Source organism: Zea mays, chromosome 6 (genome assembly GCF_902167145.1).
Source record: "Zea mays cultivar B73 chromosome 6, Zm-B73-REFERENCE-NAM-5.0, whole genome shotgun sequence".
NCBI lineage: Eukaryota > Viridiplantae > Streptophyta > Magnoliopsida > Poales > Poaceae > Zea > Zea mays.
This window is the reverse complement of record NC_050101.1, coordinates 144,104,299-144,128,555: the sequence shown is the minus strand read 5'-3', so window position 1 is coordinate 144,128,555 and position 24,257 is coordinate 144,104,299. Positions and strand designations below refer to the sequence as shown.

Genomic DNA, 24,257 nt, shown 5'->3' with positions numbered 1-24,257 from the left:
TGATTAGGAGTTAGCACAATAAAGCCAAGTGGCTAGAGAGGAGTTCTTGCAAAACACAATAACCACAAGGAGATCAACACAGAGAGGCACAGTGGTTTATCCCGTGGTTCGGCCAAGTCCAACACTTGCCTACTCCACGTTGTGGCGTCCCAACGGACGAGGGTTGCACTCAACCCCTCTCAAGCGGTCCAAAGACCCACTTGAATACCACGGTGTTTTGCTTTGTTTTACTATATCCCGTTTGCGAGGAATCTTCACAACTTGGAGCCTCTCGCCCTTACAATTTGATGTTCACAAAGAAGCACTGAAGTAAGGATGGGATAAGCAACACACACAAGACACAAAATCAGAGCACAAATACGCACACAAGTCACAACTTGAGCTCTCAACACAACTCAAAGAGTTCTCTACTCAAATTGAGCTCTAGTTGCTATCACAAAGAATCGAATGCGCGGAAATGAGGTCTTGGTGCTTAGGAATGCTCAAAGGATGCTTGGTGGTCTCCTCCATGCGCCTAGGGGTCCCTTTTATAGCCCCAAGGCAGCTAGGAGCCGTTGAGAACATTCCAGGAAGGCAATTCTTGCCTTCAGTCGACTGGCGCACCGGACAGTCCGGTGCACCACCGGACACTGTCCGGTGCAGATTTCTTTCCTATTTTGGCGCAGTCGACCGTTGGCGATTTGGAGCCGTTGGCGCACCGGACACTGTCCGGTGCACACCGGATAGTCCGGTGCCCCCTTCAGACCGTTGGCCCGGCCACGCGTCACGCGCGGATTGCGCGGCCGACCGTTGGCTCACCGGACAGTCCGGTGCACACCGGACGGTCCGGTGAATTTTAGCCGTACGCCGCCGACGAATTCCCGAGAGCGGCCTTTTCACCAGAGCCAGCCTGACGCACCGGACAGTCCGGTGCACCACCGGACAGTCCGATGCTCCCAGACTAAACTGTCTTTGGCTGAACAAAGCCATCACTTTTCCAAATTGATTTCTCCTGTTTCCAGTACTTAAACACAGTACATTAGTCTTTAAAACAAAGTACTAAGACTTAGAAACATACCTTTATGTTGGTTTTCACTTTGTCCATCATTTGGCATAGATTAACACATGACCACTTGTGTTGGCACTCAATCACCAAAATACTTTGGAAATGGCCGAAGGGCACATTTCCCTTTCAGCTACGAAGTAGCATAGTTTATATGGAGCGTATCTAGTTTTTATTGATGCCTGACTTTAGCAATCACTCCATACTTTGATCCATCTTTTTTATAAGTTGAGTTCATGTGACTTATTTTAGAAACTTGAAATCACAACTTTCTCTTATTTGGTCTCTGTATGGTGGAATTATGTCATTTTATAACCTTTGTTCGTTAAGTCAGTCGTTATGAACTATCTTATAATCGCTCACTTCATTTGTCGTGTTGTACCGTGACATATTGCATGGAGTAAACAATAACATGAGTTAGCCAAATCAAAAAAATATTATACAAAGAGCGGAGACAATAAATTTAAAATGTTGAAATTTTTTTGGTGAATAGTTTACGTGAGTATTGTTATAAGCCGTCGCAACGCACGAATAACCGACTAGTATTTATTATATATAACAGAAATAAGTTGATTCTACCAAAAATTATAAAATAAACTCATATAATGCATTAACTTATGACATAGGCACAAACACGCCGTTTATTTTGGGACGGCTCCACAGTCCCACCTGACAGGCACACTGATGGCCCCGCCAGATCCAAGCCGCGACCCAGACGGCAAGATAGAGCGAGCGACCTCTCGATTCTCCCCATCCCGCCGTGCTTCCCGTCTTCACCAAATCCTTCGCCACGATGGCGCGCCTGCTCATCCCCCTCCCCTTCGCCGCCGCCTCTGCCTCATCGCTCCACCTCGCCGTCTCCCGCCTTCCTCTCGCCGCGGTCTCCGGTACGCAGCGGATCCTTACCCGAGCCCTTCGCCTGCTATCTATCGACCTTGCGTGGGGCACCCCCCGTGTGACGTATTGCGGTTCCTGTCGTTTCAGCCGCGCGTCGCGAGTGTCTCTTTGGGGGAAGGGTGGTAGGAGGAGTGGTGAGGGCGCCCGCGAGGCTTTCTAAGCGCGGGTTGTGCGCCGGCGCAGAGGCTGGCGACTCGGCCGTCACGGTGGAGGCCATGGAATGGGTCAAGAAGGACAGGAGGCGCCTGCTCCACGTCGTCTACCGCGTCGGGGACCTCGACAAGACGATCAAGTAGGACACGGTGCTTGCGACGGATTGCTTTGCTGTTTGCTCCAATTTGGATGAAATTATCGTATATCTGTAGGTTCTACACGGAGTGCCTGGGCATGAAACTGTTGAGGAAGAGGGACATTCCCGAGGAGAGGTACACCAATGCCTTTCTGGGGTACGGGCCTGAGGATTCACATTTTGTTGTGGAGCTCACTTACAGTAAGCTTCTCTAGTCAAAATACCTTTAAAGCATCTCAGTTAATCAGATAATGGCACTGCCTGTTGCGATTTAACATGTAAAATCCGTTGGGTACTTTTTCCTGGCAGATTATGGTGTGGAGAGCTATAACATCGGGACTGGTTTTGGCCACTTTGGAATTGCTGTTGAGGATGTAAGCAGTAAGCTTGTATCTCTATGGACATTCTCCATTTTATTCGCTGACGTTCAGTTCTCTGCCGATGCAGTGTAATGTTTTTTTTTTTGTTTTCTTGAGTCAGTGATGTTGCATAGAGAATTATGGAGAGTCCATTTATTGCTTTTCTTTGCTTGGATAGGTCCCAAGTTGTCGAGGACATATCCTGTGCAATCACTCATTTTGGTGCAAGCGTGCAATCAAACTATCCAGAGCATCCAATCTAGATCCAACGGTTTCATATGGAAGAGGTTAAAAGTAAAATAGGTACTATGTTTTAGATGGAAGGGGTTAAATATAAAATAACAGTCATTATTAGATCTAGATCGGATGCACCAGATCGCTTGATTGCATGCTTGCACCAGGATAAGTGATTGCATAGGATATTTTCCCCAAGTTGTCTCACGCTTTAGCACCAAGCGCAACCTGTATTTTCTTTTACGTTCAAGAAAATAATTAAGCCCCTATTGATTAAGGGTTTTCATTTGGATCTAACCCGTCTAGAGTCTAGACATAATCAAAGACTTATCCACATATTTATATTTATTACTTAAGCATTTGTTTTTGTTACTCATACTTGCCTGCAACTTCCCTCCCCCTGTATGTCATTTTTTTCGAGATGAATAGATTTTGCATACTCAATCAGAATCTAAGTACCTAGAAAATGGACATTGTCTTATCATAGGATTTCATATAAAGACATAAAAAGGCATAGACAGTACAAGATACAGTTGTTTCACAAGTAAAAGAAATGCTATAGTTGGTCGTTGACACTTGCCTGTTACATGCATAATTTCAAGTAAGAAGCTCATTTAATATAGAGACTCAATTCTTTTTTTTTTGCTGTAACATATGTCCTTACAGCACAAAGTCCACATGTATGCATGTAAAATATTACATGTGGGTTATAAATATGAAACTTCTGTACCCTAATATAACACTCATGTCATTTACTGAAAACTAGTCATGATGTATCACTCAAGTTATTACAAAGAATTGGACATCCTATATAGCTATCCTTTGAAAACATCTTTGATACTCGAATATAAACTAGTTTGGCGCCTTGAATTTCAATGTTTGAAAATTGCAGGTTGCAAAAACAGTGGAACTTATTAAAGCAAAAGGAGGAACAGTCACAAGGGAGCCAGGCCCTGTCAAAGGTGGGAAATCAGTAATTGCCTTTATTGAGGATCCTGATGGTTACAAGTTTGAGCTTATAGAAAGAGGGCCTACTCCCGAGCCTTTGTGCCAGGTAATGCTTCGAGTGGGAGATCTTGATCGTGCTATAAATTTCTATGAGAAGGTAACTTATCTGCATGAATGAAAACTGATATTGAGTTTGCTCATTTCTAATTTTGAAAGAAGTCGCTGATTCATTTTGTAATATTACAAAGGCATTTGGCATGGAACTTCTTCGCAAGCGAGACAATTCTGAGTACAAGGTTGGTACCTTTCGACACCACCCATAAACGGATATCATCACTTTTTGTTTGCTAAGAACTTTATGTGGAGCTTGCTGATAGAATACATGTGTCCTACGTTGAAAGTACCAGAAATATCTTAAATGTAGAGGTGTATCTATTAATTGAAGTTTAATATAACACAACACCAGTTCAACTACTAGATATTTCATAGTTTGTGACGATTTTCCCCTTTCTTTACTGCACTAGATTTATGCTTGTGATACAGGCATACTTGTGAAAATTTGGAGTAAAAATCTATGTTGTTTGACTATTGTACATGGAATGGTTGGCAATGACTAATGCTATATACTTTGTAAGCTTTAGTTGTATACACATCCACTCTTTCCCAATATTTGTTGGGCAGACCTAATGCCAGAGGCTCTAGCATAAGTGGGGTCTGGGAAAGGGATAAACCGAGGCAAGCCTTCTCCCCACATTTGTGGAGAGGCAGCTTCGAAGACAACTCTCACCACTATACTAGGCCTAACTTTCTTTTCGAATATATGTTGCATGTTTTATAATATACACATGTGATGCAGCTTGGTCTACCTGAAGTTTTAAATGGTAGCCAATATCAAGGTGTTGCCTTAGGTTTTTTGTGATATATTTTTTATGTTCTTTAGCATGGTATAGGGTGATAAACATATTTGACAAAGTCGATCCAAATTTTAATAATGATTTCAGCCCAGAAAAGTTTAATTTTCTTAGACCTTTTCATTTAGCTGAATGTGGTTTAAGTTCACACTTATTCACTAAGTTGAATGTGGTTTAAGTTCACACTTATTTTCATACGTATAGGATGGTATCGCGAACTCATGATGCAGGGCGGTGATCGTGCGCTGGAGGAGAGCGACACTAGACGTGAGCACGATGTCGTTGACATAGAGGAGGTAGACGGTGTCGTCGCCACACCGATGGATGAACAGGGAAGAGTCCGACTTGGCTTCGACGAATCCTCGGGAGACCAAGTAGAAAGCGAAGCGACTGTACCAAGCCCACGATGCCTGATTGAGGTTATACAAAGAGCGGTTTCAACTTACACACCATGCCCGGGCGAGTGGAGTCGATGAAGCCAGTGGGCCGACTGCAGTATATTGTCTCCATCAGTGCGATGGAGGAAGGCATTCTTGACGTCCAACTGGTGGACCGTCTAGTCTTGGGAGAGGACGAGGGAGAGGATGGTCGGAATGGTGGTGAGCTTGACGACGAGGCTGAAGGGCTCGATGTAGTCCACTCCGAGGCGATGAGTGAAGCACCGAAGGATCCAACGGGCCTTGTAGTGATCCAGGGAGTCGTCAGATTGGAGCTTGTGGCAGAAGATCCATTTGTCGGTGACAACATTGGTACTAGGGGGCACGACACCAAGTCTCAGGTGTGGTTGGCCAGCAGGGTCGCGTACTCCATAGCGATGCCAATGAGGATCGGCGAGCGCGACGCAGACGGAGGAGGGGACAGGTGAGGGAGCCGGAGCAGCATCGGCCGTGAGCACTAGCTGGTCAACATGTTGGAGAACACCGACCGATCGATGTCACCATCAGGTGAACGTGGCATGGGTGGCAGTGGATAGCGACCGGATGGTGCACCAGCGACTCGTCACAGGAGAGGGCCGAGGCATAGAGCGGTTCGTCAGAGGAGGGGACTGGTGGACTGGGCCACGCACGCTGCTGATAGACGAGGGCGGGATCGACGAAGTGAGCCGAAGGTGGGCGGGGAGGCGAGGCCGCCCATGGCACGAGTGGAGGCGACAGGGTCGTGTGTGGCACGAGTGGAGGCCGCGGGAGAGAGGCAACACAGGTAGAGGTAGAGGCAATGGGGCCGCGCGTGGCGCAGGCAGAGGCGACGTGTTCGCACGGGGCGCAGGCAGAGGCGACAAGGCCGCATGTGGCGCGAAAGAGGACAGGGGAGGAATGTCAACATTATCGTCATCGAGGGAATCGAGGTCGGGAGGTGGGGAGGAGCTACCAAGGGGGAAAACCTCCTCATCAAAAGCAACATGAGGAGAAATGATGATGCGGTGGGTGAGAAGATCTAGGCACTGATACCCCTTGTGATTAGAGTATCCGAGGAAAAGACAACAAGTAGATCGGGGTGAAAGTTTGTGAGCAGTGGTGGCAGAGTTGTTGGGATAGTAGGCACACCCGAAGATATGAAGGTGCTCATAAGAAGGGATGGTGACGAAGAGGGCGAAGAACGGAGTGGGATGGGGGACCGCCTTGGGAAGACGGTTAAGGAGGTAGGTGGCTGTGTTCAGTGCCTCAGCCCAGTAGCGGGCGTGAAGAGAATCCTGGAAAAGGAGGCAACACAACATGTTGGTGGTGGTGCGAATCATGCGCTCGGTGCAGCCATTTTGAGGGGAGTTGTGAGGGCACGACATCCGCAGCTGCACGCTGTGGGAGAGAAAGAAGGTGCGATACGTGGAGTTATCAAACTCTTGTCCATTATTGCACTAAACAACCTGGATGGTGCGGTTGAACTAAGTCAACAACGCAAAGAAGTGAGAAATATTGGTGAAGGTTTCAGACTTAGAATAGGGGATGTCCAAAGGTTGCAATGGATGAAGTCGAAGGGGTGAGTAGCTCAGGACATGGAAGAAGCAAAGGGTAAGCGAGTGTGACGCCCAAGCTGACAGGCATGGCAAAGCGAGGTGGCGTTGATGCGGGGGCAAGCGATCGACGAGGTGACCGAGAGTCTGGAGAGGACGTCGTGGCCCAGATGACGGTGCTATGTGGAGGCAGAGGCAGTGGAGGCGAGGGCGTAGGGTGTGGCAACATGGGCGGAAGAAGGTGGGGCAGGGAAGCAAATTAGATATCGGGGGTCGGAGCTGTCGCATCGAGCGACCACAACATGAGTGGTAAGATACTGTATGGTGAGCCCCCACGGATCGAAGTCCATCGAACAATGGTTATCAGTGGTGAAGCGATGGACTGAGAGAAGGTTTTGGATGATGTTGCCATGTTGGGGGCAACAAGGATGTTGTTTAGGTAGAAATGAATAGAAAGGACCGTGTCACCTACTGATGTGACAGGTAGAGTGGACCCATTACTGACAATGATGGAGGAAGGGAATGTGGGGCTATGAGGATGGGGTAAAGAGAAAATACTCCGGTCAGGAGCGGTGTGGTATGAGGTGTCGGAGTCGGCAAACCAGTCGGTGGAAGTAGGAGGGGGCTGCGATGACATGAGGTACAAGGAGAGAGCCAGGGGAGGCACCCTCATAGAGCCACCGAGAGGGGGCTGCGACTGGGAGTGGTGAGAATGCCGACAACGATCATGGGTGGTGGAGATGACAAAGCCTCGATCGTCATGGAGGGAATCTCGGCAGTCGGCACTATGGAACACAAATGTCCTAGTAGCGTTGCGGTCCTCCTGAGGGTGAACGGAGGATATTAATAACGTGACCAATGCTGTTAATGTTCATACTTGTTTCGCTGGCTATGAGGATCTAGTCTCTGCCTTTGTACTTGTTCTAGACCGTCAGCTTGTCTAGATCAGATGTGTTGTGATCAGCTGCAGTCGTGTCGAGGTATCAATTGGTGTCGACGCCGTAGCCATGAGTGCCATGAGTGTCTGTCGCCTTAGTCTTGGTGTTGGAGGAGCAACTTTCATCGAAGCGGTACCAACAATCTAGGGCAACATGCCCTATGTTACTAACCTTGGGATTGACAATCGATGATTAGTCCCTAAGGACTATAGGTTATATATAGGCAGTTGGCCTGGACCTAATGGGCCTTAACACCCCTCAAACTCAAGGTGGAAATGGAGGATCTGAAGCTTTGAGTTTTATCAAGTGAAACTGATGTTGTGCTCTTGTTTGCGCTTTGGTGAAGAAATCTGCTAATTGAGATTCTTAGGGCACATATTGAAGATCAATAGTCTTCTGCTGACAATGGGATCGAGTAAAAGATGCATCAACACCGATGTGTTTAGTAAGTTCATGCTTCACTGGATCATGAGCAATTTGTATAGCACTCAAGGTATCACATAACAGAGGTGTAGGAGTGTCACAATAGACACCAAGATCAGCCAAAAGCCAGCGCAACCAAATAATTTCAGCAGTGGTAGTAGCAAGTGCCCGAAGTTCGGCTTCAGCACTAGAACGAGATATGTCTGCTTGCTTCTTGGATTTCCAGGCAATGGGAGATGAACCAAGGAGAATACAGTAACCTGTAGAATAACGTTCAACAGGATCACTTGCCCAAGCGGCATCAGAATACACATGAAGCTGAAGTGGGCTATTAGAAGCATAGAGTAAACATCTGGATCTTATCCCGCGTAAATATCAGAAGCACACGAAGCAAATGACCATAATGAACTGAAGTTGGTGTTGATACAAATTGACTCCACATATGAACAACATGAGCAATATCAGGTCTGGTGATGGTGAGATAAACAAGACTACCCACAATATGGCCACAATATCAGGTCTGCTCGTGGTGTCCCATCCTTCGGACAAAGTTTTAAATGAATATCCATTGGTGTTGCAATTGTGCGTGTATCAGTAATTCCAGAGTGATCAAGAAGATCTTGTATATACTTGGACTGAGACAAATAAAAGCCTTTTTGAGTATGCTGAACTTCAATGCCCAAGAAATAGCTAAGTGGTCCCAAATCAGACATCTAAAATTCCTTACTAAGATGTTGCTTGACATGAGAAATATGTTCTGATTTGTCACCTGTAATCAGCATATCATCCACATATAATAGAAGTAAAGTACGACCTTTTGGAGAGACATGAACAAACAATGCAGAATCATGTTCATTATAAGAAAAACCAACAGCTGTAATGACAGAGATGAATCGCTCAAACCAAGCACGAGGAGCTTGTTTCAGGCCATACAATGCGCGACGGAGACGACAAACATGCCCTAAGGGAGTATTAACCCCTAGAAGAGGATGCATATAAACTTCTTCATGTAGATCACCATTGAGAAAAGCATTCTTCACATCCATCTGGGAGATAGTCCAAGAAGATGAGGCTGCAACTGCAATCAAGGTTCGAACAGTAGTCATATGCGCAACAGGTGCAAAAGCCTCATCATAATCAAGTCTTTGAGTCTGTTGAAAACCACGAGCCACAAGACGAGCTTTATACCTCTCAATGGAACCATTTGATTTTGTCTTAACTTTGGAGAAGACCCACTTATATGTGATAGGAACAACATGCGAGGGTAAAGGAACGATATCCCATGTACCAGTGCGTTCAAGAGCAGCCAATTCATCAGCCATAGCTAGCTGCCACTCGAGAATCCCAAAAGCTTTATGATATGTAGTGGGTTCAACAATTGCCAGTTTGCCACACCAGCTCGTGGAAACCATAGCGATCTGGAGGTTCAATGGTACCCCGGTCACGAAGACAATATCCCTGATTAAAACATCATTAGACTCACTATTGTCAGTACAAGAATCAGATACATGATCAGTATCAGGACTAGCCGTAGGAATAGAGCGGGAGCGACGAATGTAGGTTTGGATGACAGGTGGTTTGGAAGAGTAAGAAGAAGATGACATGGAGGTGGTGTTATGGGAATGAGAACGTCAGATGTGGATTAGAAGATGATGGTTCAGATGCAGGAATGGAAGGAAGACACATGAAAGAAGTAGATTCTGTGGGATAATATGAGGAGTGAGTAGACTGGTTGTGAAAGAAGGGGCAATTTTCATTGAAACACACATCTCTAGAAATTCGAATACGACGAGTAGAAGGATCATAACAACGATAGCCTTTGTGTTCAGGACTGTATTCAAGGAATACACACTCTACAGATTGAGCAGTCAATTTGGTCCGCTCACGTGGTGGTAACAAGACATAACATATACATCCAAACACACGAAGATGATCATACCGTGGAGGAGTCCCAAAAAGAACTTCACCCGGGGATTTGCCAGAAAGTTTAGATGATGGTTGTCTATTAATGAGATACACAACAGTGGAAACAACTTCACTCCAAAAGTGTGAAGGAACAAAAGAAGATATCAAAATAGTACGAGCACTCTCGATAATATGACGGTGTTTGCGTTCAGCAACACCATTTTGGGCATGAGCACCAGGATAAGAAAGTTGAGGTAGAGTACCCTCTAAGGTCAATATATGGCGGAAATTGTCAGATAAAAATTCACCATCAGAATCTGAACGAAATATTTTAATAGTAGCAGAAAACTAGGTGTGAACCATGTGAGTGAAGGACTTATAAATAGAAGGAAATTCCAAGCGACGTTTCATGAAGTAAATCCAAGTATAACGAGAATGATCATCAATAAAAATGACATAATATTTATGATCACCTTTGGAAACAAACGGAGCTGGACCCCAAACATCAGAGTGAATTAGATCAAAAGGTTTAGCAGAATGGGAATCACTAGTAAAATATGGAAGTTGTATTTGTATTCCAAGATGACAACCTTTACAATGAAAACTAGACTCAACATGTGTAGGGCCTAAACATCCTGACTTTATTAGAGTGGACATACGAGATCCACATACGTGACCTAGACGATGATGCCACTGGTCAAACGATATCGTGGGACCCGAAGCAGCAAGCACATGAGGTGTAGAGGTATGGTATGAAGGAAGATGCAAGGTGTCCAAGATGTAGAGGCAAGGCGAAGATTTACGGTGACAGCTAGTCCCAATCACATCCCTTGTGTGTCGATCCTGTACAAAACAAGATGAGTCATCAAATCCAACAAAACAATTGTGATCGGTAATTTGACCAACTGATAGTAGATCCATGGATAACTCAGGTACAAAAAATATATTTGGAACAGTAAAATTAGAATTGGAAAGAGAACCCTTGTGGGTGACATGACATAATGTACCATCATCAGTCTGAACAGAAGTACCATCGGTGACAGGTGTAGTAGATGCCAGCCGTGACTGATCAGATGTTACATGAATTGAAGCTCCAGAATCAAGAACCCAAGATGATGATAAAGCACCAGCAGATGAAGTAGCAACAACCGCAACTGAGTCTTTAGGAGATGGTCCTATACCACGACCACAAGTAGCACGACGGACACGAAAATCTGCCAGCTTCTCTGGAAACTTAGCAAAGCAGTTCTCAGACCGATGAGTTGTCTTTTTGCAATGTTCACAAGGCTGAAAGGAGGTGTTCCTGGACTTCCGAGCAGCAGCCAACACACTGTGAGAACTCACACCAGTAATAGAAGACATAGACTTCAGACGAGTCTCTTCAGCAAGCAATTCAGACAATGCTTGAGCCACAGTTAGGGTATCCGAACTGTGAAGCAACCTTGCACGAGGAGAATCAAATTCAGGTCGAACTCCCAACAAATCTATAGGTAAAGAACTTCTCAATGAACTTATGGGCTTGGTAAGGCACAACTGTACAAGCAGGCACCATGGAGGTCAATGCACTCATAAGACGATCAAAGGTTGAATAGTATTCATCAATGGTTATATCATGTTGCTCAATGACATGAGTCTACTGCATAATGGTATGTAAAAGAGCACTGTTATCCTGAACAAACCGATCCTTCAGATGTGACCAGATAGCCTTAGCAGTGGTGAATTTGGACAAACTCATAATCATAGTTGGTTTAGTGCTATTGACCATTGCAACCATTAACTTGCCATCATTGATCTGCCAAGTCTTGATTGCAGCAACATTGCTTCTATCAGCTGCTAGAACTGGAGAATCTTCAGTCAAATGAAATAGTAAACCGTGAGCTCTTAATGCAGTCTGAACACAAAAAGCCCATTCTGGGTAATTCTGCCCATCAAGCACCATATTGACAACAATATTGTTGGCCGACATATTGAAGAGCAATAAAACACTATCTGAAAAAGACTAGCTTGATGGTACCAAAAACCCTAGCGGGTGCAGCGGACGAACAATGGATACGCCAGTTGCAGTCTTGGACGAGACAGTGCGAAGTCACAATAGAGCAGCAGATCTGGCCGGGGCTGCAGAAGGCAGGACCACGACATGACGGGCAGGGGCGGACGACGAGATGGCCGCCGGAGCACCGGCGCACGTGGCGAGGCGGAGCATCGGCACGCGCGCAGATGAGGTCCGCGTCCGCGACGACGCAGGAGGGCGGAGCAGATGCCGCGACGGCGCAGGCGGAGCACTGGCGCGCAAACAGATGAGGTCCGCGTCCACGACGGCGCAGGAGGGCGGCGGTTTGGGATGGCCGCGACGGCGACTGGGGTGGGATGGCCACGACGACGGCTGAGGGTGGGGGAGGGCCGCGACGACGGCTAGAAAATTAGGGAAACCCTAATCGTAACCTCCTATGTTACCATGTTACTAACCTTGGGATTGACAATCGTTGATTAGTCCCTAAGGACTATAGGTTATATATATATATATAGGCAGTAGGCCTGGGCCTAATGGGCCTTAACACCCTACTTTGCCACAGACTTATAGATCTTGTTAGTGCGTCGAGCTTGTGGGCGTCTATTAGACGAGGAGAACGACACACCTTGCCCTAATGGCCATGATCACTAGGAGGACCACCACACCCTTGGCTATTACCACGACTGCGTTTGTTGTGTTCATTCGCTCGACCAACAGCATTAGCAGAAGCTTGATGACCTCCATGAAGTACATCCATCCTGACGTCGAAGCTAAGAAGTTAGGAGGTGGCTTCAGCCATGGTGACCTGCTCAACACGGGCCACTAGAGTAGAGATTACCTGGTTGTACTCTTCATCTATGTTCTTCCTTGAGATGACATTTCATCTGCAAGAGACTTTATTTTGGTAACATATTCTAGCATAGCCATGTTACTTTTTCTGTTTGTTGCTAGGGCGATCCTTGTGTTCATAGTCTTTGCCCTAGACTACGACACGTTGGTCTTTTGGAGCTCAGACCACACCTCTTGGAGGATATCGGAGGTTGAAACTTGAGTCATGACTTCTTGAGTCATGGAGGTCATGAGGAAATCGAGGACTTGTTTCTCAAGTGTCGTCCACCGGGTGTACTTCGGATTGGGTTCCTTTAAAGAATTGTCACCTTCTAAATGTCGGTTCTTTATGTGGTTAGTGGCACACAACAAATGCTGGACAGCAGATCGCTCATCGCTTATCCCGCAGGGGGATGGAGCACCTAGAAAGTTGCTTGTTGTGCGACCAAGAGGACGAGACTCTTGATCCTCTTCTAGTGTCCTGTGTCTTCTCAAGGCAATTTTGGTTCCGTTGGCTCAAGCAATTTGGTCTTCATTCTCTAGCCCCCCAAACAGCCATGTTTAGTTTCTTGGAATGGTGGCACAGAGTCAATGATTCGGTGGGTGAACAATTGACAGGGAGATTAAACAGCCTGATTATTTTGGGGCATGGACCATCTGTAATCATATAAACAAATGTGTGTTTGATGGTATCTCACCTAGTATCGTGACTGCACTGATCCAAGCTGGTGAGGACAGACATCTATGGGAGGCAGTAGGAGCAAAAGGGATATCTTTCCTAACAGCTCCTCTGGATGTTCATTAGTTTCTTTTGGGTCTTTTGGTTGTTGCTTCGTGTTTCATGTGTTTTGGGGGGGCATGCGTTGGCGTGTGTGTTTTATAGGTGTGTTTGTAACTGGGGCTTTTTGTGCCCATTCTTCTTCTTAATATAATGATGCTCAGATCTCCTATGTGTTCGAGAGAAAAAAAAGAGAGGGGGATTGAGTATATGTAGGCCAGAATACTGCATCAGGATTACAACATGACATGGTGTCTAACTCGGGTACAACTACCGTAACCGACTCCTATTCTAACTCTGCTATCTTTGGGACAGATCAAACCTGATTCTATCCTATTCCTATTTTTAATCAGAGTCTGTTAAGGTCTTCCTTTATTATATAACAACCGTGTGGACCCCTGATCTGATATGGCCGTAGTCTGATATGATATACAAGCACATTTTATTCTAACAGTTGTCATGGGTAATGGGTTTGCGTGAGTTCTAATCCAGCTATTTTTTGGTTTCCATTTCCTTGGTCCCTACCAACGAACCCATGACTGCACCTGAGAAGGCAGTGAATTCATATGATCGTGATGCTTCTCTAACAAGTTATGGCACTGTTCACTGTTGTATAGCAGCAGCAAGCCTGTTTTAATTATTCAATGAACTCACTGTTCTTGCAGCGGCAGTACTGTTCTCAGTTCCCTTGCTTGTTGTGCTTCTGCAATTACTTGTGTCACTTTTGTAATTTCTTCTTTAAGTTGGAATCAAGCACTAGCAATACCTTCTGACTGGCTATGGAGTGGTGGGCTTCTTTGGCATTCATGGGCATAGCCTAGAACATTTGACTAAGAAGCCATCACAAAGCTGCAGAATGCCTTGGATGGGCTTTGTAGTTGTATGATAGCTTGAGGCTTGATGGAGCGCGAAAGGGCCTCTAGCGTAATGGTTAAGGCTTCCGAGTAGCACCTCCAAGTCCTATATTCGATCCCCCCTCGGGGGCGAATTTCGGGCTTAGTTAAAGAAATCCCCTCGCTATGCCCCGCCCGCTCTCAGGGGTTGATATCCTGCGCGTCACCCTCCAGCTGGGCCGTTGCAGAGTGGGCAGTTGACTCGGCCCGTTAGTGATGGGGGGCTAGGGTTTGGGGGTTTTCTCGGCCAGGACCATGTTTCGGTCTCTTCTTAATTTAATACCGGGAGGGTGGTCTCTCCCTCGTCGGCCGAGTTTTTTTTGGGCTTGATGGAGCCATTGCCTGGTTTAAGGTTTTCTCATTATTATTTATTTTGGACACCAGAACTATTGCTAGGGTTCCAAAGTTGTTCGTGAGCCATCTAGTAACCATCCAATCGCATGAAAACCAATCAGCACAACATGATCTGCGTGCTAATTTCTCTCCCTGGGCTATTGTAAAACCAGTCCAGTACACCCATTACACTCCCCTCATGGATTTGACCAAAACATATTAGATATTTGTAAGCCTGATTGTGTTCCATCCACATAGGAGTTCAGTTTAATTGCAATGGCCTTATGATGCCACATATTACAAACAACAAACAAAGCCTTTTTGTCCCAAGCACGTTGGGGTAGGCTAGAGATGAAACCCCATATGAAAACCTCAGAGCTCAACCTCCAAAGAAAAGAAAAGGGAGACAAAGGCAAAGGAGAACCGTAAAACGACGAAGCGGGGAAACACATAAAAAGAGATAAAACCCACAAGAACCAGCAAGATCTAAAGGGGCACAAGAAAAGGTCAAACGACTAAGGAGGAAAAGCGAAACTACAAATCAGGGTTCTGGCACGTGAATTGCACACTTCCACCCCTTCCTATCCACGGCGAGCTCTTTATCAATATTCCACTCCTTCAGGTCCCTCTTCACAGCCTCTGTCCATGTCAAGGTTGGTCGACCTCTACCTCTCTTCACATTCTCGGGACGCCTAATTATTCCGATATGCACTGGTGCCTCTTCAGGTCTTCGTTGGATATGTCCAAACCATCTCAAACGACGTTACATAAGCTTCTCCTCAATTGGCGCCACTCCTACTCTCTCTCGTATATCATCATTCCGGACTCGATGTCTCCTTGTGTGGCCATATATCCAGTGCAACATACGCATCTCTGCCACACTTAGTTGTTGGACATGTCGTCTTTTAGTGGGCCAACATTCTGCTCCATACAACATAGCCGACCGGATTGCTGTCCTGTAGAATTTGCCTTTTAGTTTGTGTGGCACCCGGGGGTCGCATAAGACACCCGCAGCTTGCCGCCACTTCAACCATCTAGCTTTAATTCTATGACTGGCATCCTCATCGATGTCTCCCTCCTTCTGAAGCATTGATCCTAAGTAACGAAAAGTGTCTTTCTTGGGTACCACTTGCCCATCAAGACTAACATCGCCATCCTCATACCCCATGGCACTGAAATCACACTTCATATACTTTGTTTTAGACCTACTAAGCCTAAAACATTTTGCTTCCAGCGCCTGCCTCCACAATTCCAACTTTTGCGAAACACCACTCCTACTCTCCTCAATAAGTACCACATCATCGGCAAAAAGCATACACCACGGTATATCTCCTTGTATGTCCCTTGTGACCTCATCTATCACCAAAGCGAAAAGATAAGGGCTCAAAGCCGACCCTTGATGTAGTCCTATGTTAATTGGAAAGTCATCGGTGTCTCCATCACTTGTTCGGACACTTGTCACAACATTAGTGTACATATCTTTAATAAGATTAATGTACTTTGTTGATACTTTGTGTTTTTCCAAGGCCCACCACATTACACTCCTACGTACTTTGTCATAAGCCTTCTCCAAGTCTATGAAGACCATATGCAGGTCTTTCTTTTGTTCTCTAAATCTCTCCATAAGTTGTCTTAGTAAGAAAATGGCCTCCATAGTTGATCTCCCAGGCATGAAACCAAACTGATTTTGGGTCACGCTCGTCATCTTCCGCAGGCAGTGTTCAATGACTCTCTCCCATAGCTTCATTGTATGGCTCATGAGCTTAATTCCACGGTAATTAGTACAACTTTGAACATCTCCTTTGTTCTTGAAGATTGGTATTAACGTACTCCGCCGCCACTCGTCGGGCATTCTGTTTGTCCGAAAGATGGTGTTGAAAAGCTTAGTCAGCCATACTATCGCTATGTCTCCAAGGCATCTCCATACCTCGATAGGGATACCATCAGGGCCCATCGCCTTTCCTACCTTCATCCTTTTTAGTGCCTCCTTAACTTCATATTCTTGTATCCTTCGTACAAAACCCCTGTTGTTGTCATCGAATGGTTCGTCCAATTCTATTATAGAACTCTCATTCCCTCCATTGAACAATTTGTTGAAGTACTCCTTCCATCTGTTCTTGATCTCTTCATTCTTCACTAATAGTTGGTTTGCTTCATCCTTGATGCATTTGACTTGGTTGACATCCCTTGTCTTCCTTTCACGAATCTTGGCCATCCTATAGATATCCTTTTCTCCCTGCTTTGTGTCCAACCGTTGATAAAGGTCGTCATAGGCTTGACCCCGGGCTCTACTAACCGCTCGCTTTGCAGACTTCTTCGCTATCCTGTACTTCTCTATGTTGTCTACACACTTGTCATGATGTAAGTGTTTGTAGCAATCTTTTTTCTCCTTTATAGCCTTTTGGACATCTTCGTTCCACCACCAAGTGTCTTTAACTTCCCTTCTGTTTCCTTGACTCAACCCAAACTCTTCTCAAGCTATCTTTCGGATGCATGTTGCCATCTTCCTCCACATGATGTTTGCGTCTCCCTCTTCTGCCCAAGGGCCCTCCTCGATAACTCTCTCCTTGAAAATTTGGGCCACATCCCCTTTAAGCTTCCACCACTTTGTTCTAGTGACCTTGTTATGCTTATTCCGTTGTAAACGAATCTTAAAACGGAAGTCAGCTACGACAAGCTTATGTTGGGTTACCACACACTCTCCAGGTATAACCTTGCAATCTAAGCAGGCATGCCTGTCCTCTTTTCTCAAGAGGACGAAATCAATCTGGCTAGTGTGTTGGCCACTACTGAAGGTCACCAGGTGGGATTTCCTCTTCCTAAAGAAAGTGTTTGATATAAACATGTCATAGGCTAGTGCAAAGTTCAGGATTTCCTCTCCTTGATTCCTAGTCCCAAAGCCGAAGCCTCCATGCACACCCTCGAAACTGGTGCTAGATGTACCCACATGGCCATTGAGATCTCCTCCTATGAAGAGCTTCTCGCCAACTGGCACACTACTAACCATGTCCTCCAGGCCTTCCCAGAACTCCCTCTTTGAGTTCTCATTAAGGCCTACTTGAGGAGCATACACGCTGATAACATTGAGAACCAAGTCCCCAATGACCAGTTTGACTAGGATGATTCTATCTCCTAGCCTCTTAACATCTACTACCCCATCTTTAAGGCTCTTGTCGATCAAGACGCCTACTCCATTCTTGTTTGCTGCAGTCCCCGTGTACCACAACTTGAAGCCTGTACCTTCCACTTCCTTCGCCTTCTGTCCTTTCCACTTGGTCTCTTGAACGCATAAAATATTTACCCGTCTCCTCACCGCAACATCGACTATTTCTCGTAACTTACCTGTTAAGGAACCTACGTTCCAACTACCTACACGGACCCTAGTTGGCTCGACTAGCTTCCTTATCCTTCGCACCCGCCGAGGAAGATGCAAAGACCCTTGCTCATTTTCCACTACACCCGGGCGCCGATGTAGCGCGCCACTAAGGATGCGACGACCCGATCCTTGCTCACTTATCACTGGCTCCAGATCAAGAGACGGCGCGTCACTTAAGGGTTACGCCATACCCTTGCTCACTTATCACTTGCTCATTTAACACCATACCCGGGTTCCGATATGGCGCGTCGCTAAGAGGGTTACACCCCAACGATTTTCTTTGTGGTTTCATCTCCATAAGATTTGGTTGGTTTTTATGTTGGTTTGCCGGACCTAACACAACCCTCCTCCTTTACCGGGCTTGGGACCGGCTATGTTGAAACGACTCAAGGAAGTCTTCCAATCAACATGATGCCACATATTGTTTTTTAAAATAATTCAGTAGGAGGAATTAGGTGACACTGTAAATAAGTAGACACCTGAATTCAAGTTTGAACAACAACAAAGCATTCCCGGTCAAAAAACAACAACAAAGCCTTTTAGTCCTAAGCAAGTTGGGGGTAGGTTAGAGTTGAAACCCAACAATTCAAGTTTGAAGATGACACAACGCAATTACACAATCATCTGTGGTGGGAGTGACGGAGTGTAGACCTAGTCAGAAAATACTGTATGGCCTAGAGCCTGGCTTAATAGCCGTCCATCCCTGTATAGAATAGATGGCTATAGATGGATAGGGAGATTTGTGTGGAGTCCGAATTCTGTGGGATAAACTCAAATCCCCTTGATTCAGGTTGTTTCCCTGTTTCAGGATGCTTCCTTAGATGTGATAGGTTTCGTTTTGCCTCACGTCCTGCTCCCCTATTTATGTAACCATACTGTCTCTCAAATATTCAATCCATTATTCTTTCAAATCTCTATTACTTTCTGACTATTATCCTGGGGGCCTGGTGTTTATGACTGCATCGCAATAAGGCGGTATTTGATGGTGTCAACCCTTCATTGAGCACCATTCAGAGGCTTTTCTTGGATGAGGTGGAGTGCTGGTGTATGGCTGGTGCGAAGCAGCTCGAGAGTCTCGGACTTCTGGCTGCATTTGCTAGGGTCAGGGCTATTCCTAGTGCATGAGGCTGTACTGTTTTTCCTTTTTATTTTTTGCCTGTTATGGCATTGTACTTTGGTCCATTTCGGACCTTTCTCTCTTTCAATATAATGATGCGCAGTTCTCTTGCGTGTTCGAGAAAAAAAAATCTCTATTACTTTCACTAGTGACCCACACCCCACACAAACTGAGCTAGCCACAGGCACAGTTCATATGCTGCATATTGGTTTGAATGGAACATTTATAAAATAACTATTGATATTTTTCTTCAGTATACGATTGCGATGATGGGATATGGTCCAGAAGACAAAAATGCTGTATTGGAGTTGACCTACAACTATGGGGTGAAGGAATATGATAAGGGAAATGCTTATGCACAGGTATATTTTCTTTCATTGTTCACATCTGAACCTTGCTGTTCTCTACAATAATACGAGTATCCTTCAATTGGCCTTTTTCCTCTTGTTAAATTTATAGAGTTTGGTTACTTTGCTTCCAGATTGCTATTAGTACTGATGATGTCTACAAAACTGCGGAAGCAATTAGAGTAAATGGTGGACAAATTACTCGTGAACCTGGCCCATTACCTGGCATCACCACCAAGATAACTGCATGCACAGATCCAGATGGCTGGAAAACAGTATGTGCCTTTTCCTCTTGTTTTAGTGTGTCGTTAACACTAAACACCCATGTATAGTTTGCCTCCTAGCATGGCCTCATGCTGCTCCATCACATGGGCCCTATTCCTAAGACTATCTCTAGTAGACAGGGTAAAATAGGGGACGCGGAACTGTAGATGACACTGTTTGATACTGTTTGCAGAGTGGAGTTTAAAATAGGTGATGAGATAGGGAATGTGATAGGGGATCTGCTGTCGATAGCCTAATGGGTTGATCATAATGATGCTGGGTTACCCATACCCACACCTGCTAATTGCCCATCCCCCATTTATCCATCTCCAAATGGATTGGATAATACCAAAAAGCTATAGAAAATCCAATGGACAAGATTGCGTTGATCGCAGCAGTCACAATCCCGCACACACGACTCATGAGCTAGCAGTCAAGGACATGCTGCTGGTCACCGCCGCACTAAGTTGCACTCTTTAGCACTCGCGTTCGTGGGCAACAATGAGGTGAGCGTTAGCCGTTAGGTAGTCCGACTTGAAGTTGCGCATGAGCTCAGATGGGTTTGTGATGACGACAACCTCCCCGGCCCAGAGGGGAGACTGGCAATGGCGTTGCAAGAAACTTTGCCGACCCATGTGCAGAAGATGAAGATGGTGATGGCTTCCAAGAGAGCATGGCCAACGTGAGTGACATGGATGGGCATTTGGTCGCTCTGGAAGTTCCGGTCCACTGGCTGTCGTAGCTCGAATTGACGATGACTGTTCATAGGAACCATGGCTTTGATGGTGGAAGCTCTGCTGCGATGACGCTGAAATTGGTAAGCTAGAACAGGTAGTCCCCAAGCACCAAGGAGATGCCCATGGCTGTGATGGCTTGCCCATACTTGTCTAGCAAAAACACAGCCGACCAAGAGATGGTGAATGTCTTCATCATCTCGATCACAGAGTGGGTACGCATCAGGGTGGGGCAAGCCTCTCTTAGCAAGGCGATCAGCCGTCCAACACCGGTTATGGAACACCAGCCAAATGCACAAAAAATTACCATGGATCCTATTCAGCAAGATTCTAGTGGAGGAAGACACTAGTAAACCACTTATGATATCACACTAAACACGACCAAAGCCAATCTTCCTCATAACTTCGACAAGAAAAGCCCAAGAAACCTAGTCAAAGGCTTTTGAAATATCCAATTTGAGAAGAAAGCGAGTCTGCTTTTGCTGATGAAGGAAACGGGAAGTCTTCTGAACCAGCACAAAGTTGTCAAGAAGAAACCATTTCTTAATGAAAGCAGTTTGGTTAGGAGACACCATTCTCTGCAGGTGACTAGCCATTTTATTTGCTAAAACTTCCCCTACTTGCAGAGGATTGAAAGGAGAGTGGGGATGTGAGCTGGGAGAGGCGCACTTGATTCACCCGCCGCCGCACGGGAGAGGAGGGATGCACGACATCACCTTTTTCCGAAAGCGGAGTTACACGAGCATGTCATTCCTGGCCAGGAGTGGAGATGAGCAAGATCCACGCGGTTTGAGGGGGATTGAGTTGGATTAGCTCCTGTCCACACTCTTCTCAAATATGGATTTTGCACCTTAGGGCTTGTTCGTTTTGTAGTTAATCCATGTGGATTGGGTGTGATTGAGTCGGATTAGGTCAATAACAAGTCAAATTACACCTCAATCCACTCCAATCCACATGGAATGGGAATAAACCAAACAAGCCCACGTGGGTTGCTAGCCCGGCGTGGATCTGATCCACGGGTGGCAGGGTTTGGCCTCCAATCAACGTCAATCCCGCCCTATCCAAATGAGGCCTTAAATGTTGATGTTTCTGTGGCTTTAACGAGGAGTGTTTACCTTTAATGTTGATGTTTCTAGACTGTTGGTATATTCTCATTGTCAATAGTTTGTCCTATGACAAAGTTAATAAGAAACCCATAAAGCATACTATGTGTGTTCTAGGTGGAATGGTAAGTTACTACATACAAAAATTGATATGAGTGTGTTACTTTGTGGCAAAGTATTGAAGTATTTAAAGATCGTATATTTTTTATTGAGTTATCAATTGAGTTTTGATAAAATTCTTGTCTATTCACATTATTGATTGAATTGAGCTAGATTTTAAGTCATGCAACTTTATTGTGATGTGGTGTATTTTTTAATTGCTGATTTCTGCGGCATCAACAATTGAAATATATTATTTTTTGGGGGGTACTTATTGAAATTGATCATTGAAATAACCCAAAATACATACTTATTGAAATATATTATTTTTTCTGCTACTTATTGAAATTGATCGTTGAAATAACCCAAAATACATACTTAGACCATTGTCAGGATGAATTGATGTGGGAATATATAATTTTTTGTGCTATTTTTTGTTGCGGATATTCTTGCCAATGATAGACATTCTTTTCAATAATGCAGGTGTTTGTCGATAACATAGATTTTCTGAAGGAGTTGGAAGAATGAGCTTTGCTAGAGATCTCAACTTGGTACATCAAGCTCCATACGGTTGCACCCCGTGAGTTCCATGCATGACCTGCAAAATCTTTGTAAAGCCACAGCCTCAAACTGAGGATTGTAGATAGGTCGTCCAATCTACGGCATCATCGCAATTGATAGTTGATAGAGCATTAGATTTTCCTTGCAGATCTATATAGATGCGCAACCGTTTTTGTATTATGCATTTTAATGCATAAGTTCAATGGAAATGATTCATGGGTAAGAAAATCGTCTTCTTTCAAGCGGCAATATAAGGGCTGGTTTGGTGACTTGAATAGCAAGTGATTTATTTTTCCATGAATTCTCTCCAATTTCATTGTCAACAAACCACAAACCAGCTCTGAAGTATTAGAGCTACCATAGGCTCTTAGGGCTAGTTTAGAAATCTTACGCTCTTAGGGCTAGTTTAGATTTCTATAGATTAATCCTACAGGAGATTTATTAAGTTTTCATTCTGGCCCTAGAACTACCGTAGGAAGAAGATTTTGGTTTTAAGTCCGCGGCCCAGCCGAATCCTCATTTGATCTTCGTGGAGCAGCGGACCTGAAGTGGACTGAGCTGGTCTGTGTTTTTCTTTATTTCTTCGTGGAGCCTAGCCTTGACGTTGGGCCGAGTTCACTACTGGTGGGCTATAGCTCATCAGATGGGCTCGGCTATGAGCTGGCACGAATTTTAGAACAGCACAGGCACGATGTTGATAATAACTGTGCCTGGGCCGGCATGAGGCTTATGTGTTTGGTTTTATGGACAAGCTCATGGGACGACACGAGCACGACCTATTTACTATGGGCTTATTGAGCCTGATGGTAGAAACACGAATAGCCCATCAGGTTGAGCACGATCCGGCACGATCTATTTGTGGTCGAACTTTACTTGCCCAATCTAGCCCACCATATATACATGTATGATTGACTTTACCCCCAATTTCGAGCTCTATTAAAAAATAGAAAAATGAGCAATAAAAAAAGGGGAAATAAGTTATTTTTTTAGCTCTATTACAAGTCAGGCCGTGGGCCATCCGGCACGGTAGCACGACACGACACGATGGCTCGATACGACCCGTTAAACTAGTCTGATCGTGTTTGGATTTAGATTTCGGCCCATAAGCGAACACAACATGACCCTATTTACCTGTGCTGTGCTTCGGCCCGACCGTGACGGGCTCGGACCATGCCGATCCGACACAGCGCATTGGCCACGTATACTGGTGGCCGAGGAACATAACAATAGACCATAGTTTGATGGATTGGCATCCAATGGTTCATCCTTACCCTCCGACGCGCACATGCTATCCAAAGCAAATAAACTGAACTGGTAGACCTTAAGATGAATAGGTTAGTGTAAGCGTCGTCTAATATATAAAGAAAATCAGTACTGATCCTCAAAAAAGAGAACAACCGTACAAATCGTCTACAATTTAAAGAAAATATGTATTAGTCATGAAAAATGAGAACAACCGTACCAGACTGAGTCGTGTCGGATTGATTGGGCTTATCCTGTAACTAGTTTAAGCAATCAATCAAAGATTTTCAAATATCTACAATAAGTGTTGTACAATAAATGCTAAAGTGATAGTGGAATTAGTACCACATGGTAGTATGATAACTTATTAAGAAGGTGTTCAAATTAAATAGCGTGTGTGCTCCTATAGATAAGTTGAGGAGAGACGACGGGCCACATGCCTGCGCTGCCGTGCTATGCAAGCCCTTGATTTTGGGTCTGTTTCAGTTTGTTTTTCTGACGATCTTTTCTGAGATTGGCTGTGAGAAAAATCTTGTTGCAGGAAGAATTTGAGTAACATGTGGATTACATGCTGAAAAAGATGAAGGAGTACATACGATTTAGGATCTAGAAAGTGATGAATTTATATTATCGCGACGACTCGACCAATTAAGCTAATTTCTCCCTTAATTCCTAGG

At 45.1% G+C, this 24,257-nt stretch overlaps 1 protein-coding gene across 2 annotated transcripts; it reads left to right on the top strand.

Annotated features, from left to right (window-relative positions):
- The first annotated feature begins 1,705 nt into the window (after positions 1-1,705).
- Positions 1,706-22,613, top strand: LOC100191237 (putative glyoxalase family protein). 2 transcript variants are annotated; one of them, XM_008649060.3, is made up of 10 exons: positions 1,706-1,929; positions 2,027-2,231; positions 2,305-2,429; positions 2,538-2,602; positions 3,714-3,926; positions 4,018-4,065; positions 19,086-19,214; positions 19,485-19,592; positions 19,712-19,852; positions 22,261-22,613. In XM_008649060.3, exons 1-10 carry the CDS (start codon positions 1,836-1,838, stop codon positions 22,303-22,305), a joined length of 1,173 nt encoding a protein of 390 aa, XP_008647282.1. In that variant the 5' UTR covers positions 1,706-1,835; the 3' UTR covers positions 22,306-22,613.
- Positions 22,614-24,257: the final 1,644 nt, after the last annotated feature.

What these genes read in the sequence shown, in the direction of transcription:
- LOC100191237 (XM_008649060.3), top strand. Translation starts at nt 1,836, where the DNA reads ATGGCGCGCCTGCTCATCCCCCTCCCCTTCGCCGCCGCCTCTGCCTCA. An exon ending in TTGGAATTGCTGTTGAGGAT is followed by an intron (nt 2,603 to 3,713) that starts GTAAGCAGTAAG and finishes TGAAAATTGCAG; the next exon opens with GTTGCAAAAACAGTGGAACT. An exon ending in GAGACAATTCTGAGTACAAG is followed by an intron (nt 4,066 to 19,085) that starts GTTGGTACCTTT and finishes CATCGCAATAAG; the next exon opens with GCGGTATTTGATGGTGTCAA.